General features: G+C 37.4%; 1 protein-coding gene across 6 annotated transcripts in view; it reads right to left on the reverse strand.

Annotated features, from left to right (window-relative positions):
• Nucleotides 1–21,557, reverse strand: part of PHF3 (PHD finger protein 3) — a 90,892-nt gene that overhangs the window by 63,251 nt on the left and 6,084 nt on the right. For 2 of the 6 annotated variants that reach the window (XM_050950515.1, XM_050950518.1), the window contains exons 2-4: nucleotides 13,599–13,867; nucleotides 3,575–3,736; nucleotides 431–2,261 (exon numbers count right to left, since the gene is read on the reverse strand). The exons of 1 other annotated variant lie outside the window; for it this stretch is intronic. In XM_050950515.1, coding sequence (XP_050806472.1) covers nucleotides 431–2,261; nucleotides 3,575–3,736; nucleotides 13,599–13,842 — 2,237 coding nt within the window. In that variant the 5' untranslated portion in view covers nucleotides 13,843–13,867. Of the gene's footprint in view, nucleotides 1–430; nucleotides 2,262–3,574; nucleotides 3,737–4,329; nucleotides 4,486–13,598; nucleotides 13,868–21,557 lie in introns of those variants that run through there. 3 more of the 6 variants (XM_050950517.1, XM_050950516.1, XM_050950521.1) reach the window with 3 other exon arrangements.

The raw sequence follows: 21,557 nt of genomic DNA on the forward strand, positions 1-21,557 counted from the left end.
AGGTAAAATAAGTATTACAAATCACTCTGAAACACTTAAGCCTTGGTTTGATCTTTTCCAAGGCGGTGAGTTTTAAGATGTCTCTATTCTACCTAACATAGTTTAGCAGAATTGCATATCCTGCTAAAGCAGATATTATATATTCATATAATAAAAAAAGACAGACTTCTTCTAGTAATATTTTCTTTTGACCAAGACAGCCTTTACTGTGCTTGTTTTAAAAGTTGGAGCGAAAGGGTGCGGCGGTACACAGGTAGGCAATTCATAGTATGACTGATACAGATTTCCATTAGAAAGGTTGTGCCTGCTTTTTTGTTTGATGTGACAAAGATGAACTACGACACGAACAGCAGCAGAAACCTGAACATAAAAAGAGCACTTTTATCTTTTGAAACCAACAAAAACACTGTATATCCCAAACCACACACACCTGTTGCCATGCGGCTTTCTGCAAAAACCGCACTGCTTGGTGGGAACCCACACATGTTTGCTTTCGCTTGGAGAGGTATGTTCTGAGCCTTCACGTTTTACAGTAGAAATGTTATCTGGAATGAACAAGGGAGGTTCATCAAGTGAAAGGCTTTTACTGCTTCTTCTCTGGCGAGGCTGAAGATTCTTCTCCATCTTTTTCAATTTCAGTTTTTCTTTTTCATCCTCCTTCAAATATTCTAAACCTGTGGGTTCTTTTGTCTCTCTTTCTTCTTTTACATAACTATTTGTTTTAAGTGCAATTGCAAGTTGTTGTTTCTGTGTTTGTTTCTGATTTTGATGTAGCAAATGACCTGACAGTGGATGTACAGACGCTGAGACAGTATGGTGGGTTTCTTTTGAACATCCCTGGTGACTAAGAGACTTGTCACTCACATTCTGAACTGATTTCTTTTGCACAGGTGTTTGGATGCGTGACACTTTTTTCACCAACGTATGGGTCTGCTTCTTCACTGTGACCCCCATATCAAAGCTCTGTGCTTTCACATCTTTATCCATTTGTTTTTTCCTAACTTTAACTGTTTTGTGAAAATGCTGCCACCTCTCTTGTTCATCTGCACTCCTTTTCAGACTTATTGAAGATGCACTGTGAAAACTTGAAACACTAACACCAACTCTTGTTTTTGAATGGCTTATTTGTTGTTTAGTTGTGAGTAATTTTCGTCCTGCACCTGCAGTCAAATTTTGTTTAATCTGTAACATAGATTTAATGTGTTTGGACTTCACAGTTTTGGGACTTTTTGTTGAAATTCTATCATCATCCTGCATTTTTGTTGCCTCATATCTTTCCATTTTAATATAGCTGTCCTGCTGCTGTACATTCTGGCTTGGACAATCATGATCAATACTGCTTTCTAAAATATTGCTTCCTGCTTCAGCAGAAATAGTACTTTTCAAGGCTGTTTTATCAAATTCTGTACTGTCCAAGTGTTTGCTAGAAGGATTAACACTTTTATCGGCCTCTTTAGGGTCATCTAAAGACTCTGTTTTACAGTCTTTTAATGACATAACATTTTTACCAGAAGCTTCCACAGTAGTCAGTGGATCTAATCTACATTTTGTCTTCTCTTCTACTGCTCTCGACAGAACTGAAGTGGTCTCACGGATGTCACTTGAATTCATGCAAACTGTTGTAATAGATGAAATGGTAGTCATTCCACTTATCTTCCTTTGGTCATTTTCTTTAGGTTTCTCCTCTGTTTCCTTGATTTTGTATTCAGTCTTTTCTTCTGAGGATGTATCAGAACCTATTTCACCAACCACAGTTTCATCCACTTTATTTTTAAATATATCGATATTTTTTACTTTATTAGCTTCATTATTTGCAGAGGTTACAAAATCCAGCCCAGTTTTTGTAACAGTCTCTGTTTTGCTTTCTGCTTCTTCAGTAGAAGAACAAGTGTCTGTTGAAAGAGAACCACCTCTTAATTCATGGAACGTTTCATCTGATTTTCCTTGCTTGAAAGTTTCAGATTTTACTTCATCCATCTTTTCATGACAAACAGATTGTTTTGAACTATTTGGAGAAAGTGGTAATGCTTCTTCTGTTTCCTCTGTCTGACCAGATAGTCTACTACTACGCCTAACCTCTTTAAGATGTTCTAGTTTCATTGGCGTACTAATGTCTTCCTGTTTAGTTTGACTCTTGTCTTGCTGTTTTGGTCCTCCCTTTTGGGCACATCCAGACTTTACAGCTGCTTTCTTGCTATTAGCAAGAGGTGCGGTGTTTGAACGCTTGGCTATAGTACTTTGCCGCAAACTTCGTACTGGTTCTATTAAAGAAAAAAAAGAATCTCTTAGGTATATTTCACTCTTTTGCTGGCAAACACAAGATTAGACTACAGTGAAAATAATTTATGACTCAACAAAATTTAACTTACAAAATATTTAATTTACAATATTAACTGACAAAATGTTAGATCACTAATTGTTTATTGATTTCAAGAAACATTATTAAAATTTAAAACTAATACAAAATATTTGTATTTCAATTTGACATTGTCACTGTTTAGACAAATGTAAATGGCCATGCAAGCGAGATGGATAGCAAGCAAGAAACCAGAATTTCTTAAATCTAAAAAGTTGTAATATCACTGAAATAGGAAGAGTATTTAATTGTCTTTTTAACCTCTTTATGAAGAAACTATCATACAAATAAAGTTTTGGCACCTTGTTACTAAAACAAAAACACAGTAGTTACGCTTGGGATTCTTAAAGTAATAATCTAACATCCATTAAAGTTCGTATTTGATGTGAACTCTTATACTTTAGAAGTTAATCATTTGTAAAGCACGTTGAGATCTTTGGATGAATGACTTTTATACAAGATCAAACTATTATTAAGATAACAACCTTACTTAAAATCCACAAAAGGAAACAGCAAAAACATTGAAAATAATGACCTACAGAATGTATTGAATTTCAAATCAAATTTTTTTATTTAAAGAAAACTGTGAAAATTACTTTGTGTATATTATAAATCAGGCATTTCCAAATCTCATAAGTAGTTTTAAAATGCAGTTCAATCTATACCGCTTCAACTCTGATGTATTTTCTTATCTCCCTCACCCTCCCACTCATAACACTTACACGAAATAATGTACTTCCAAAAATTCTAAGTTTTAATAGAATACTGAACTATACAGAGACACAGCCTGATATTGGTCAGATTGCCTAAAAACACTAATTTTGAAGTCAATGGTTTACTTCAATGTTGTTTGAGTATATAAAATGGCTCTAATAATTAGTACCTTACCTCTTTACCTGGGTCATAATTCAGATCTTTCTAACCTCTCTAAGTGGGTCAGGTTAATGGCATCATCACCTCCTTCACTAAAATTATGCCCCAAAACTGAGTTATTTGGAACCTTTAGCAATAGGTCCATATTTTCAAAATCATTAAATGTTTACAACATTTATGCTGTTAAAATAGTTCTGATGAAAAATAATTTCAAAATATTTATATTATCCTTCATACAACCAAGTGATTAACAACATTGACCTAAAGTTTAAAATAGAGAAAAAAAGTTGTAAGCCCCCCAAATGTCCCCAGAGATGCAAATCTTTGCATTATTTGAATGATCACCTTGTGCCATTAAACGTGGTGATTTTCTTGGTGACTTGACTGAAGTGTCATCCAATTGGTCCTTTAAATTCCTGTTAGGTAAAATTACGTCATCTTCATCAATGGTATCGTTACCACTTTCTTTAACTCCTTCTTCATCCATAATATCATCAAGACCAATAACTGAAAAAAATAAAAACAAAAAAAAGCCTAAAACTTAAAAGTATCTAGTTGTAAGAGGTTGGGAAGGGTGGGGGCCAGAAAAGGGGGATGGCCAGATTAAAAAAAAATAAAATGAAATAAGCGGGGGCATTTGAGAACAATCAAAATGAAAAATGAGGACATGAGATAGAAAATTCTCATATGAGGCAGTTTCAGTGTAGAAAAAGCTATCACCCAAAGCTTATCATTTCTGACGAGGTCCTTGTCAAAGAGTCATGCCACCTGCAGTGGACTCACTTTTATTTTATTTTAATTTTATTAAAAAAACAACAACATGAGAAGGTACCCAAGCCTTATAGGATCAGCTGTCCCTTGCTATCCATTCCCACCTAAGTGAAGAAAAGGAGAACAGTAGAAAGGGTTGATCCAAAAATGCAGACAGTTTAAGCCACATTGTTGTTCCAGGACACAGTTTTTAATTTTTAAATTCCAATCACATGTATCTGCATCTGAGAGTCGCTAATGCCACTAGGAAAAGCACTGAGCACAGCATGCACTAGTCTTCCAGCCAGAAACTGAGAACATAGTCTGTCACATTCCTAGCCTCCACTAACCTGAGAAGGATCCCAGAGGTTGCTCCTGAACATAGGTTTCCTAAGAGGCAGACAAGCCACTGTACCAGTCACTCTCCTCACTTTCTCTAAGTATGGTTCTGCAATGGTAGCCTCTCCTATCCCAAGATCCTATGTGTGATTAATGAATCCTGGTCCCTGTGGGATGCGAAATCTGTGAGATCAATCCAAATACCCAAGTGATTTTGCAGAACAAGTAGCAGGGTATAACAAATACAGCACAGACTCCAGATAACTGATACAACTGCCTGAACAGTAGAAAGCTATCTAGAAGCATTTCAAGGCAGACTAATTTATATGACAAATAGGATCTTTACAAAATTCTGATAAATGGTTAAAAATGGTTATTTGAAACTGTGACATAACACAATATATTTGTCTTGAAAATTAGAGAAAGCAGCTGTTAAAGGGACTTAAATAACCATTAAAATTTGTAGACTGTCCCATCAGAAAGTATCAACTATCTTTTTTCAACTCTGTTTTTGCAAAATTCACAAGGGGAAAAAAAGACTTAATTAAATCTGTGAAAGTTGTTCAATGTTGAGTATTCTCTTGAGATACTCCAAAAGTAAAAGGCATAAACTGCAAGACACTGATATAGCTAACCGAACAATGGTCAATAGACAAGCTTTAACAGCAGGAGGTCACCCACCCTTGATTTTTCTACCATGAAGGGAGAAAAAATTAATATTTTAACAAAATATTTGACAGTTTTTATGCAGCCTGATTACACCGATTGACCCTGGTAAAGTGCAAACAATAAATGTGACTCTTGAGAAGATTTACACTTGAATTTGCTATTTGAACTTAATTCTGGACAATGGATAATCAATCAGGAAGCTAGAGTTAAGAGTTTCCAGAACCAACAGTAATTTACTTCTATTGGCTTTTATTCAATTTGTATTTTGACAATCTTTTGGCATTGCATGCCTAAGATTGCTGGAAGACATGTCTTTGTGCAAATCAGTATCAGCTTTCAAATATAAATTCATATACCCAACAATATTTTGACTCTGTTCAGTAAAGCTTTTTTATACACTTATGTATGCCACAAAACTGATAATAGTAGTTACATCATGCTCAGTTGAATAAATGTTATACAAATAATTCTGCACTTGGTTTATAATATACCCAATTATTTTCAGATTAATCTTACATGTAAAGTACTCTCTCTTCCATGTGGAATTACATTTCCTTCCCCAAAGATGAGATGATGAATGAAAACTGCTTAGTCAAATAACTTCTGAAACATACTTTTGGAGTGCTTCTCAGAGCTTGCATTAATGTCCCAGGTTTTCTGATACTTGTGCTCAGGATGTATGTATCATGTTCAGAATTAATGCCCTTCTTATTACTAGAGGCAAGGGGAAATATGCAACTGCTGCTGCGAGATACTAGAGACCCTCAATTGGAGCATAGGAACTAAAACATGCTAAAAGATTCTGTGCTGCAATTTCCATCTTATAGGGGAATCAGCACCATAGAACCTTGTTAATTTCAAGCCACTTGAGCTGCAATGCAACTATTTCAACTGTCTGAGACTGAATGAGGAGCATTCAACACAGAATCTTGCTGGGAAAGTGATGAGAAAAAAGTGACAGAGTAGAAATGCATATTGAGAAAGACAGAGACCTGAGAAAAGGGCAAAGATAGCAACAAGTAACAGAAATAAATGAAGAAACAAAGGGCTACAGTACAGACACAAACTGATACTAAGCAAGGCAAGAGAAGTAGTAAGGATGGAGAGATCAACAACACTAAATAAGCAAGAGGAGGAAAGTGAAAATCACTGAAGAGAACATAACACTTGTTTTTTCCAAACCAAAAAAACAAGGTTTTTTTTCATGTCTGAAAGACAAGTGGGTTATACGGGGATGGGCAATTTGAATAAAATGGAAAGACAAGGGGAAAAAATCTGAGTAAGATGTAGAATAGAACATACAGAAAGATGTAATACCGGCAATCAATTTAATATTTTAAAATACTTTGGATTACTGAGATTTAAGAATTTTTAAAACTACAACAGTAATGTATTTATGTCTCATATTAGTGGTTAATTGAACCATACAGATGTAACTATTTATTTTTACTTACAACTTTCAAAAAAAATCATTTTCTACAAAAATAAAGAATTACAGCTATTTGCTATTCCTTCATTAATGGAATATTTAAAAAACCAAGACTTCCACAGTATCCTGAGAGGGAAAAAGCAAATTACGTTCAAAACTCTGAACTGAACTATAAAATGTACACATCTTCACTGGTTTATATGTTCAGTAAAATAATTCTTTCCTCCATTATATTAAAAAAATTACTTAGACTAAATGGAGATGGTTATACCTTTTGACACGAGACAAGATAATTCCAAACTGTGGTTCCAACATCTCCATAGCAGGTTTGATTTTTTCTTACCTCAGTTTTTTTTGTTGTTTTTTTTGGGGGGGAAAGGTGCTGATTATTAGGAACAAAACACCATTATTGCTGCTTTATACTGTTCTTGTCTGCTTCCTCCATCTCTGTTAACTCATGGTAACAGCAGGAGCAAACATATCTAAAAGCAGCAAAGAATCCTGTGGCACCTTATAGACTAACAGACGTTTTGGAGCATGAGCTTTCGTGGATGAATACCCACTTCCTCAGATGCATGTAATGGAAATATCCAGGGGCAGGTATATATATGTGTGCTAGCAAGCAAGCTAGAGATAACGAGGTCAGTTCAATCAGGGAGGATGAGGCCCTGTTCTAGCAGTTGAGGTGTGAAAACCAAGAGAGGAGAAACTGGTTCTGTAATTGGCAAGCCATTCACAGTCTTTGTTCAATCCTGAGCTGATGGTGTCAAATTTGCAGATGAACTGAAGCTCAGCAGTTTCTCTTTGAAGTCTGGTCCTGAAGTCATCAAGGATCTACAACCCATCCTGGACAATGATCCCACACTTTCACAGGCCTTGGGTGGCAGGCCAATCCTTGCCCACAGACAACCTGCCAACCTGAAACATATTCTCACCAGCAACTGCACACCACACCATAATAACTCTAGCTCAGGAACCAATCCATGCAACAAACCTCGATGCCAACTCTGCCCACATATCTACACCAGCGACACCATCACAGGACCTAACCAGATCAGCCACACCATCACTGGTTCATTCACCTGCACATCCACCAATGTAATATACGCCATCATATGCCAGCAATGCCCCTCTGCTATGTACATCGGCCAAACTGGACAGTCTCTACGGAAAAGGATAAATGGACACAAATCAGACATTAGGAATGGCAATATACAAAAACCTGTAGGAGAGCACTTCAACCTCCCTGGCCACACTATAGCAGACCTTAAGGTGGCCATCCTGCAGCAAAAAAACTTCAGGACCAGACTTCAAAGAGAAACTGCTGAGCTTCAGTTCATCTGCAAATTTGACACCATCAGCTCAGGATTGAACAAAGACTGTGAATGGCTTGCCAATTACAGAACCAGTTTCTCCTCTCTTGGTTTTCACACCTCAACTGCTAGAACAGGGCCTCATCCTCCATGATTGAACTGACCTCGTTATCTCTAGCTTGCTTGCTAGCACACATATATATACCTGCCCCTGGATATTTCCATTACATGCATCTGAGGAAGTGGGTATTCATCCACGAAAGCTCATGCTCCAAAACGTCTGTTAGTCTATAAGGTGCCACAGGATTCTTTGCTGCTTTTACAGATCCAGACTAACACGGCTACCCTCTGATACTAAACATATCTAAGTTGCTCCAAGTTTGACTTCAACATATGCTATAAATGCTGCACAAGCAGCTGCACTTTTAATATTTTTACCATGTTATATATTTTGATTTGATGCAATAGGCCATCAACATAGAAAGTGAGGGGATCTAATAGGGAAAGCAGCAACTATTGTACCATGCGCCTGTGCAAGCCTTAGAGTTGGGTGAAAGATTTGTAAAGCAGGGAATAATTAATGTTCAAGTGAATAAAGCTTTCATTAACTTGAAGTTATGCAAATGAAAGTGGATCTTCCTATACTAGTGTGCCATTTCTTAGAGTGATCTGCAATACCAAGATGCAAGAATCTGAATTAAGATTATTCTTTAACTGCTAGAGAAAGAAATCAGTTTTCCATAGATCTTCAAATTAAGTCACTACTTATATAATTTACACCAACAATCCAAATTCCATATATTAATTTATCCTCCACTCTGTTTTAAAGTATATTCGTTGAGATCAAAGATGATCTGCCTGTCAACACCCTGTAGAGACACTCAATGAACAGTGCTAACGATGTCCCCCAGTCAACATTGCCAAAACTAAGGAAGAAAAAAACTAAAAGAGAAAAACCATTTAGATCTTAACACATCGGGTTGGACACTTGTTCCTCTCCTTCACCCCAAAAAAAGTATTAAATGTAAGATTTGCCATCTTCTTGCTCTCTCATAGCAGAAAATCTTAAGAGAAGGATCAAATTACCATCACTGTACAGCCAAACATTCAGAAGTAGCCAAAGTAATAATCCAGTGTGGGGCTTGATGGAACATTGAATTCCCATTTAGAAAAGGCAGTTCTACAATACGGAAACTGACTTCACAATTGTCAGTCATGGTAATCTGCTGTTCTGTTGAGTTTGGAAGTAGCAAACAATAAAGAACATCCTCCAACAATTTCAAGTAAAAAAGTTAAAACAGTCTGAAGTAGAAATATTAAGCCAAATGGTACAAAGAAACTGAATTCATTACCATGTATTTTATTCTTAAAACAGAAGGCCTTCAAATGAGAGCAACACAGGAAGAACAAAAGACTATATGCCGAGGCAAAAAAAAAATGAAGAATATCATTTTTTTAGTGCTTCATGAATGAATGATACACACATCAATGGAACTGCCCTGAAATCTCGATGTTTCATGTTTCTCCGCCCACCAAGTTGTACTCCATAAGAGTAAGCATTTAAACCTTCAAAAGGAGGTTCAATCAAAGTTGAAAAGAAGGTCAACTGTCAACTAGAGATAGAAATGGGTACAGCAAAGCATCAAAATCCTCAATGTCCCAGATGTAATACCAATCAAAATCAATACAGCAGACACTTCCTCCATCATTTACTTTTGGCAAACCCAAATTTTATTACCTTGAAAACACATAAAGCATTTTTGTTTTGCCAGGACATGAGAAAATTTAGGGAAAGAAAACTGACTGGTTAACTGACGGACCCAATTTCTCTAAAGAACCAAACTAGCCTCAGAACCACCGTATCCGTGGGAAAATGAAGGTAAGGTTGCTTTTAATGGAAACAGTCAAATAGTGCTAAAATATCTAGCCAATGTGTTGCTCAAAAGAAGGCAAACTTTAGTCAGAAACCATAAATACATTTCATTCAGTGGTTCCAAACAAGATTTAGTAAGTGACCACAATACTAGATTATGTTTCCATTATATTCAATAGTCCTTGAAGTGATCCTCCTTTTAGAATGGAGGATGAATCAGCTGGACAGAATGGGAAGGGGTCAGATGTACCGCACTCAGTACAGACACTTTCACTTTCCAAGTAGCGACCCTTATGAAAATACCACCTAAGAAGAAGTCTGGAATATCTTTTGTAGACTGACTCTCGTCTTCCTCCTCATGTACCATAAATACCAGATCCCCCACATGCTCCTAAAAACTTGCTTGGGAGGAAGTTTTTCTGAATTTCAGGAGGGAATCAACCAGCTCAAGAGTAACTATGTTTTAAGAAGTATGACCGTACAGGTTCCATGAAGTAAGCATTAGACACTTAAGGTGTGGGTGAGTCTAGCTGTTATGGTGAATGAGGTCCTGAGAGACTGGAAGTAGCCATGGTAGACATACTGATATATGCACGGGCACTATCTTAGGAAAGTTGGATCAGGATCACTGAAGTTTGCACTGATGTTTCGGCCTACACTGGATGTGAAGAGAAAAGCTGGTAATATTAATGGAGACACAGAAGAATAATAGGGTGTTCTTTTCATGCCTATGGCTGTCAATGCGAGAAGGAGAATGTAATTATCTTTCTGTTGGACTGAGTTGTGAAGTGGCATACACATGGAAGGAACCATCTCAATGAAATCTGCTCAAAAACTTGCTTGGTTAGCTCTCATTTTCCCTCATCAGATTACTGTTGGTCTTACAGCAGGTATATGTGGCAATATGGTGCAGACCCAAATGCAGGAATCTTTCTAGCCTCTGTTTTGGCTTCAATTTTTTCCTGTCTTGATGGTTGAGATAAGTCATTGTGGCGTTGGCTACTCTCCACATGAATGACAAGAAAGGAGACTGAGTCATGGGGTGGGAGTTCAGATTGGAATCTCTCAATAAATTTATAGATTGCTGGAATATCTATTATAAATTTTCCCTTGAAGAGATGATGAGATGATCATTTCTAATGGACCTCTGAAAGTTTAGAGGCACTCTCAACGGATGATCCAATATCCTGTATCTGGTAGTTTCAGTGCCTAATCAGGAAGTTTAGAAGGAGGCAGAGGTGGAGTATAGAGATTGTTCTACACAAACCACCATCACAATGAGCAGTAGAAGACACTGGTATGCCGATACCTAAAAGGGTGTGAGGAATTGTTCAATAAAAGGCCTAAATTTTGTTTTATTTCTCCTCAGCCAATACTACGAGACCATGTTAATTTTGAATAGAACTCCCAGATACAAGCGTTTCTGTGATGTGTTAAGGGAACTCTTCTGATGGTTCACTATGGACTCTCAGTGTTCCCCAGGACCTTGATGGTGCAGAGCACATTGAAACTTGTCAATTTGCATGACTTTACTTTCTCCAATAGCTAGTCCAGGTTACAGTAGAGCTGCATAGTCTCTCACACAGACTACCAAATCTGCCATCAGCTACATGAACACTCAGTGAGTGGGGACTAGCAGAAAAACATTGCTTGGAAATGATACTGGCTGTTTCAACTGCAAAGCATAGCAACTGCTGGTGTAAGATCACTTTTAGAATATGATACGCCTTCCATGAGATCAATAAAGAAAAAACAAGACTGGCTGCATACCATTATCCCATTGAAGCCTCAATGCATGACAGAACTGCACCCCAAAATTTAAGTTTTCTTTTTTTTTTGAAGTATGTTTCTAGCCTTTAGGGTTTGAAAGAAAACCATGAAAATGTGAACCGAGTATAAACCAATGCAACTCAAATCTACAGACAGCCTGAAACAATAGCTGTCAAAAGGGTGAATTGAGTCATTTTTTTCAATGGCATGGTAGGCTTGAAATTTAAATATCCGTGTTAATTACCACTTCTGACCATTATAGCAAAAACATCCAGCTACTGTGCCAAAAGCCCCAACTCCTCTCCATGCAGCTGCCAAATCCTCCAGCTTTGTCCTGAATTTCTACAATGCAAGTTGTTAAAACAAAAATATTTGGAATACTTGAGAAATACAAGTGTAGGAACAGCACAAAACAAATGGACTTTAATATAAATAAGTTCTTCTGTCCTTATTGTATTATTCATTTTCACATTTCATTCATTAAAAACTCCACTTATAAATTAAAAAAACAGCTGTCACAGAATTTCCACTATAGTGCCACAGAATCCAGGGATGATACTAAAGAATTTAGCTTCAGCTTGCTATGAAGTACATGGGAACATGAGCATAAGAAATCTTTGTGCAGGGGGGAGAGGAAGGGACTACTACTTGGATTAGAAGAACTGAAGCCTTCATCCTGAAATGAATTTTTTGCATACTGATGTTTTGATGAAGTCTGCCCATATTACTAATCTTTCTACAACTAGGTTTCCTCACATCTTTACAAGATAGGTATAGCCTGTGTATACACTTATATACACATGGCTATGCAGAACACGTGTACCCAAGAGGATGTGCAATATTGACATCTCTTAGGATAAGATTCAGCATTCCCAGCAATATCTGGAGGAAATGGAGCAGTAACTCAGATAACAGACTTGCACATCATTACTATTCATATGATCCAAATTTTGTCAAAGCCCATGAGATAAAAGGGAGGATAGTGAGGATTTCATATGTCTAATGTGAAAAACAGTGAGGATTTTTTTTTTTGGGGGTGGGGGGGGATAGCGTTGTAGGTTGAGGGACTATGGGGGAGTGGAGAAGGAAGAAGGGTGTGGGGGAAGATATTATCTGAGGCTGTCTTTAGTCACGAAGACGCAGTAAAGGTCAAAATATTTAGTTTTTGCTTTACAGTTGATTTCTAGAAATGCCCTTGTTACTTTCCCTGATCTGTTAGCTGGAGCTATAAAACAGAAAATTGAGTTAAGATGAGAGTCTATTCTAGGTTCTGCAGTAACATAATTCACTTCCTCACTGTGATGAGGAAATGGTTTTATGTTTTTTAGGGGGGAGGAAAGGAGGTTGGAAAAAACTGATTAAAGTACTTGAACATCTGAAAATGCTGATATAATGAAATAATATCTATAGCTCAAACACTGCAAAGCACTACTGAAATTTCAGTAATGTTACCCATCTGAAGATTCTATTTGTAGTATCAATCAAACACGAAATCTTTGAACCTTTAATCATAAGGATGCATGAATAGTGGGCTAGATTTACAATAAATTCAATGTAAATATTCTGTCAATGTAAATGTGATTAAAAACTGGACTAGTGGCTTTTAATAACTTTCAAAAATGTTGCAATACACTTTTCAATAACCATTAAACAATGGTATTCCTCTTTTAAAAATTGCTGTGAACTGGTTCTAATTCAAATATATCCCAACTATTACAAAGAACACTGTTAGCGATGGCAATGGCTTGGTTTGAAACCAATCAAAGCAGAAAACCTTGGGATCCGGTATCACCTGAGTACTAGAAAGTGTAGAATTATCAGAGTATCTCAGAGCTCTCAGGAATAGTTTGCATCATTCAAGCACTCCTACTGCTAAGTCAGCATAGTTGCAATTCTGAAGGCAGCTGGCTACTTTTGCTACTTTTAGGTGTAGTACTTATGCAAAGCTTAACACTGCTTCAGTCGGGGGAAAAAACACACATATTGAAGACAAGCCTAAGAAAACTGTGATCCAGACTGGACATCCCCCCCATCACCAAAACAGAGTCTTCCTAGATAAATATTACAGATGCCTTCATATGAAATAAAGAACAGCCTGTGTTTAGTGCCTGGGGCCTAAGTCATAAAATAGAAGGGGAAAAACCCCAACTCACCATTTTCTACATTAGCAAAAAGGGATGGCACTAAGTATTTTAAATTGTAATCTTAAAAAATTGTAAGATTTACCTGTTGAACAAGGCATCTGGAAATTGGGATCATTGCTATCCAAAACAGGCAAACAGAACTGGGCACTTGCAGATCCTAGCATAGGATCCTTATCGCTGAGCATGTTCTTCAGCGAATCCTCTAAGAGATTCTGACTTGTACTAAAATCCTCACAGACTTCATTCTCCAGGTTGGATCCTAGAAATAGGGCATCATCTAAGTGTTCAGTAGGAATTAAATGGTTAAATGTATCAACTATATCCATGAAGACTCCTGTGTGTCTTTCAGCCCTATAGAAAGATAAGAAAAATACCATAAGAAAATAAGCTACAAATTGTAAATAACCTAAGAAACCAACAAGCTGTTCTGGTGGTTGTGTTTTCTAAAGAATGCTTAAGATACTTTAGAATTGTCACAAATTTCTGTGTATTGCTTAGAATGGACTCCTTGGAAACCTAACAAAATTTTTTTTTCTTTCCTTCCATCAGCACATACAGACTAGGTTGTTATTGCAGGCTCATCTATCAGCACTGAAGTACTGGCATTTATATACACATACAGTGAACGGAAAGATTCTCTTTAAGAAAGACTAGCTGGACCTCAACTAAATAAGGGGGAAAAAAATCAAGACCAACCAAATCTGTGCCAACTGTCTTGAAGCAACATCTCTTCACCCTGAAAACTAAAGATCTGATTATCCTCAATTCCCACTGAAAACAACAGACCAGAGGGAGCTCAGCAGCTAACAAGACTGGGCCCAAAACTGGAGGGAGAAGAACTTCATTCTAGTCCACGCAAAAAGCTGCCATGGAAGAGTACACCTGGCTATATTTTTAAGATATATATATAAAAAAGCTTACCTTAGATATTTCACCTATTATGTTCAACAGTAAACTACAAACAAAAGCTCTTTGGATGAAATTCTGGCCCCACTTAAGTCAATGAGAATTTTGTCACTGATTTCACTATCTGTTACTAACTTTAAGTTGCTATGTTGTACAAGCAAGCCCCAGTGTATTCTACTAGCAAGCTGCACCTACTAGCAACTACACCTATATTATGTGACAAGACTTGTCCTGGTTTCTGTAATACTTCAGTATGACAAATTGAAAATTCTGCTGCAGATTCAGTAATTGATAAAAAAGTGAAGTAAATATTTAACTAAATATTAAAAATGAACAGTTAATATAATGTTAATGTTATATTGTCCTCATATTGTCAGTATGCTCCACGTTTTTGGAGCAAAGACAGATAACTGCATTGTACAAGTAGACAGGGATACAGAGAAGGCTATATACAATAGATGGGTAGCGGAAAGTTGGTACACAGTAAGATTTTGGTAGACTATAGGTTTTGGCAGCCAGAAAGTAGTTGAGGCTTTTGGAAAAGGGAAGAAGATGCATATCCTCTCATTCTCTCCTCACCTCATAACCAAGATCAGAGATTATTGTTTTTAATTAAGGTGGGGTAACAAGACTGTGTGGATGTGGAGACTTAGCTCTTTCCCAGCCCTTCATTCCAGCAACCCTTGACACTAAGCACCTGCCTCAACCCAGTACTTACTCCTGCTTACAGCAATAGTTAAGCACATTGCACATTTCTGTTAGAATGATCAACACTACAGTATTTAGCCATATTCAGGTACGGATCAACGTCACTACAAATTCAACCACGTTTTGTAACAAATTCATAATACTTTAATCTGACACACATACAATGTGGAATGTGTCCAAAAAACTGCTTTTACCCTATAATATAACTATGTCAATCTACTCTGAGTCCATACCTACCACAATCCCTGCTTTTTTCTGTGCAGTCTGGGAAAAATCTGGGGAGTTATCCCATAGTGCCTCAGCAGAGGAAGGAGAACCCAGAGGATATGCACACAAAGCAGCACAAAGACAACACACTCTGGATGTACTATTGACCAGAGAGCTGGAAATAAGGAAGACCAGCCAAACCAGGCACCCAGAAAGAATTAGGCAATACCAGCCCTACAATAAAAAAAATCTGTGTTATAATCTGATATAGAAGTCTTGTCTATTTAGAGAATTACACAACAGTAATTTGTTAACGAAGTGGCGTGTCTACACTAACTATTTTGGCTAGTAATAAACAATGCTGCAGTACGTCCACTTTTAGTATTCCCTACTGTTGTTCCAATTCCCAGTAGAAGCCTCAAAACAGGCATTTGAGGAAGTAGCAAACAACTGGAGATGCTGTGTAGTAAAATGTTTTTAAAATCTGAGCTGTTTAAATCAGCCTTTTGCAATCTAGAAATGAGTCTGTATTTTATCATTTTAAACAGTGTTGTCAGATGTTACCAGTGTGGTGCTCTGCTCTGTTCAACGTTGATATCAATCAGCTGCGTGTGCATGTTTCCTCTGCGTGCTGCCCCAGCTCTGCGCAGATAGCTGACACAGCAGATCCCGAGAGAACCCCCAATGACCACAGACTCTAGTAAGGTATGAAGGCACGTCGGCCAGGTTTATTTTCGAAGAGAAACAGTCTCCAGCTCCCCGGAAAACCAAGTCCAAGGTGCTGCTGAGGTGCGGCTAGCTAGTACTTATGTGCTCCCTGACAATGGACTCGGCTCAGTCAGTGGCGGGACTTTCCACTGCCCCCTAGGCCGGACAAAGACATCCACTCAGAGGTGCATTCTTATACGGAGGTACAAACAAGTTACACATCACTCCTGACGTACTGAGGTGCAACCCCTCTATGTAGTAAGCTGCCACCTCTCACCTTGTACATGTTGGTTCGAACAAAACAACTCTATCCATTACATTACTCTTTTGGCCCTGTCATTGGGATGCGTCAGCTTGTTCCTTGCTATCTGTGTGGAGCGTACAAGTATGTGAATGTTCTGATATCTGGTGTCCAGTACCTTTTAGATATGTCTCTTTTTGCAGCATCAGCCCTTGCCTTACCAGCTTCTGGCTCACAGCTTAACTTTGCTTTATGTTAGCAAAGTCTTGACCATTACTTTAGTTCAGGCCTCAGGCCTCATACTGGGCCTCTAATAAGGGTTTATGTTTCAGGGCCTCATCTTACTACACACAGCACAGTCATGCTATTAAAATATTTTTTAATTTTTAAAACAAGAAAAAGCCTTATGATTGTATCTACATAGCACCTTATAAAATAATTTATATGCATAAAACTAAAAAAGCTCCAATAGCTCAAAGAAAGAAAATAATTGGGAGTATAGCATCGTGGAACTCTACTTAGAAGACTAATGAATATGCTACTCCTGTAATACCAGCCCTTTATAAACTAGTACTGAAAAGATACCTAACAACAGATACAGGACACAATGGTTGTGAAATTTGCCCTGAATGTGTAACTGCAATGGAATTGCTCATACATTATTACAAATAGTTGTGCATGTGCAGACACAAAGTGCTCAAAAGCGTTAAGGATTTAGAATTCACTTACAACACTGAAATCCACTATGCCTTTTCCACACTAAGGAAGTTTTCTAAGTTTCCCCTAGCTGTTCGCACCAGTCAAGTGACATGGTTGTTCACAACATGGTAACTGCTAATACAGTTGAACCATTGTTAACATACTGCACATGGAGTAGTTTTAAATGGCACATTGTTAAAAAAGATGGCAAACTGGACACCCTATCCTAGCAATGTTGCCAACACTAAAGAAGTTGAACAAACTACGAATTCAACCATGGGGTTAAAAAAAAAAACAACTTGGTGTAGATAATGCTGAAGAACCGTGCACCAGTCTAGGTCTCTTAAAAGGATTCAAACATGATTAGCTGCCACAATAGCTAATTACGTTTGTGGACACAAGCCATGTTTACAGCCAACGACACTAACTGGTCAGAAAAACCAGGCTAGTCTTAATTTTCACACACAAAAGCTTCTATTTTGGAGTGCAATTCTACATCAAGTTCTTCAGCTACAGATCCTGTTTGTAACAAAAACATACGGACAGAATATTCTTAACATTCAAAAACCTATGTCCTCAAAAGCAAGATCAACAATTAAGATTATAGGTCATAGACCCTTGGGGGAGAAGGGGTGGAAAACAGGCATGAAAGTATGATTCAACTCTGACTCACTGTCATTTGTTCCAGTAATAGAAGTTTTGAACTTTTCTGCTATACCTGTATATCTCATTGTCAGTGTCCTTCAGAATCTATATTCCACACTGTACAAATATTATATAGAAACATCTACTGCAGATAAGTTACCCTGCACACAGCACCTAAGGAATATGAATTTTGAAGAAGTTTTTTGTTTTACTTTTAACATTCTTCCAATGAGAGTATATTCCATGCATTAGCAAAATTAGGAGTTATACTTCTGTTCTAAACAAGGCAATTTTCTGCTCCTAGGGGTTAATGGCTGTTTTTAACATCACTGTTTTTGTTTTTGTTTTTTTTTTAATTTTCAACCTTAATTTCTAGGTTATCTTTAGGGGAAAAAATGTATTTCCAGGTCCACAAATATTTATTGTAGGAACCTGTTAATCTTCCACAGTTTCAGCTAACTTAAAATCTAGGAATCTTAGATTATTAGGGTTGGAAGGGACCTCAAGAGATCATCTAGTCCAACCCCTCGTTCAAAGCAGGACCAAGCCCCAAATCCCTAAATGCCCCCCTCAAGGATTGAACTCACAACCCTGGGTTTCGCAGGCCAATGCTCACTCTGTCTCATTGCTTTAACCTGTCCTTTCCCATTTTCCCTATTTCCAGCTTGTAAAATTCATTTTTTTCTGCCACAAAATAAGCATAATTGAGGTCTCTGTATCCCAAAGAGTGCTTGACTAAAATACTGTTATAGTATTATTCAGTGTGGCAAAGATTGATACTGCACAGCTTCCATCCAGAATTACATTAAAAGTAGTCCATAATGATTATGATTTCCAAGAGAAAGGAATTTCTTCTCCTTCAAGGCAGCTTAAAAAAAGCATAATATCGAAGGAAGGTGGTGTCCACACAAACTCCACTTAAGTGTATTTGTCTGCAAGGAACGTTATAGATTACAATAGTCCTCCTCAAATTACACTATTGTCTTTAATTATACTTTCCGTTTACATATTCTGGATTTTCTTTGGATACATTTAACTGTAACGTATTCTTTAGTTGCCTTTTTCTTTAAGTGTGAGCTTTTTTTTTTTAAAAGTCTACTTCCACTTACTGTTAGCTTATTATGTAAATCAGGTTTCATATTTTTCTTAGTTGATATTAACTATAATTTACCTTTCTTAAAACATTTTTTAACCTGCGACTGCTCTGCATATATTTGTTCACAACACTCATTTTATATTCCTAAATTTATATTAGCAGAAGTTTGATTGTATGAAACTTGAAGTCAAGTGGTCTCAGAGGAAAACAGAGAATCGAGTTCATTTTTTTTAATGTATAACAAATTTAACTCAGGCTATGACTAATGGAAACTGGCAGAACCTAAACTGAAGGAAAAAGCAAAATTTACAGAGGTTTAAGATGTTCCTTACGTAACTGCTAATTATAATGCTAAATGTTGACAATAGTATTAGCTGAGCTAATCAACTAAGTCTTTTGCTGCTGTGGACTCCTAATGTATTAAGGATAAGATATAACTAGTTCTATTATTTTTAAATATTTTTCTGCATCGTGTTAATGAAGTCCCCTGGAACAAGTGTGCATATTTTGTGTAGAGTATATGATTGTACTAAGGCCCAGTCACTGGATGGGGTAGATCCATGTGCCCATATGTAGTCAATAGCGGCACCAGGGCCTAAGTCTCATACACTAAGCAATGCAGCCTCTTCAACAAGGACTTTGTTGGCCTTGAGACTGGTCAATGACCACAGTTTTAGAAAACGTCTGTACGCAATCATGGGAAACGAATTGGACCCTATATGCAGACTCCACAATAAAGGCCAGAAAATGTTATCAAATGGCATATAGTCCTACTATGATAAAATGTTAGACTGGGAGGCAAAAGAAGAAAGCTCCATCATAGCTGGTATGAAATTAACTACATCCAAACAGAAAAATCCTTTTAAACCTTATGCTGCATACTGTACCTTAAATAAGCCAAGTGGAAGAAGTAATTATCACATTAAATTTAGTTTACCTTCCCCCCTACCCCACCCCCAGGATTATAAATGTCCAGAGCTACCACAGATTGATGGCAACCTGGGAGACCTTGGTTACATCACATCCACCAACAAATTTCATTTCAGAGAGGAGACACTCAGTAGAAATAAGTAAGTTTTAAAACCACCTGTCCTTTTATAATCAAAGCAAACAAAAAGATAATTTGGGTTTGACACTCCTCTGATTCAAGTTATTGTTGGTTTGTATTTTAATGCTAGAAGCTATTATTAGTATTACAGTAGTGCTCTGAGGCCCAAACTGAGAGAAAGCCTAATTGTACCAGGCACTGGACTGACACACAGCAAGTGTCTATGCCCCCACAGTGTTTACAATCTAAACAGACGAGAAACAAAATGTTTGATGGGGAACAGAGGTATAGAAATGTGAAGTGACTTGCTTGAGGTCACAAAGCTTTAGTTAGTGTCAGAATGGATAACACCACTCAGGTCTCATGACTCCATGGCCAATGTGCCTTATCCACTGGACCACTCTGCCTCAAGTCCAATAATCAAGAGCAACTAATTCACATCACAGAGAAAAAAATATTTGGTATGACCACCAATTTATGTTAAGCATCTGAATTCCTACATAAACTACAGGAAAACAGTTTTAAAGTTATAAAATTTACCTTGGCAGTGTCCTTTAAAAAAAAAAAAAAAAGATACAAAGCTAGGTGGAAACATGGCTGAATGTGGTCTCTTTCCAGTTGTTCTTCAATTTTATTCCAATCACAAAGTCATCAAAAAAATGTGCCTAATAGTAGTCTCTACTCAAAAGATTACCATCAATACTAGTATAGTTGTAGGTCAGGTCTAAGGCACATTGGCCGCACTGTATGGGAGAAGTTTGCCCAGCACTTAGTCCCTTACTTTCATTCATAGATCCCAAGACAGAATGGACAACTGTAATCATCTAGTCTGAAATCCTGTACAATAAAGACCACAGAACTTTCCCAAAATAATTCCTAGAGCATATCATGAACAGTTAACTGTTCTCACCAATAAGAACGTATGCCAGTCTGAATTTGTCTAGCTTCTACTTCCAACCATTGGATTGCGTTAATTCCTTTCCGTGGTAGACCAAAGAGTCCATTATTAAATATTTGTTCCCTGTGTACATACTTATAGACTATAATCATGTCACCCCTTAACCTTCTCTTTGGTAAGCTAAATATATTGAGCTCCTTGCATCAGTGTAAGGCATGTTTTTAACCCTTTAATTAGTCTCATGGATCTTCACTGAACCCTCTCCAATTTATCAACATCCTTCTTGAATTATGGGCACCAGAACTGGACACGGTATTCCAGCAGCAGATAACCAGTGCTCAAATACAGAGGTAAAATGACCTCTCTTCTTACTCAAGATTCCCGTTTATTCATCCCACGATCACATTACCTCTTCTGGCCATAACACCACACTAGGAGCTCATGTTAGGCTGACTGTCCAACACACCACCAAAATCCTCTTCACAGTCACTGCTTCCCAGGATAGATGCTTCCCCATCCTGTTAAGTATTGCCTATATTTGTATATATTTAGCCATATTAAAACACATATTGTTTGCTTGTGCCCATATTACCAAACAATCCAGATCACTCTGAATTAATGACCGTTCTCTTCATTATTTACCACGCCCCCATTTTGTGCATCATCTGTCATCTGCAAACTTTATCAGTAACTATTTTATGTTTTCTTCCAGGTTACTGATAAAGATATTAAACAGTATATGGCCAAAAACCACTTCCTGCAGGACCCCACTGGAAACACACCCGCTCCATGACAATTCCCCATTTACAGTTAGATACCTATCAGTTAGCCTGCCAGTTTTAACCCCTTTAATGCATGCCATGTTCATGTCATGTTCATTTCATA

This window comes from Gopherus flavomarginatus, chromosome 4 (assembly GCF_025201925.1).
Source record: "Gopherus flavomarginatus isolate rGopFla2 chromosome 4, rGopFla2.mat.asm, whole genome shotgun sequence".
NCBI lineage: Eukaryota > Metazoa > Chordata > Testudines > Testudinidae > Gopherus > Gopherus flavomarginatus.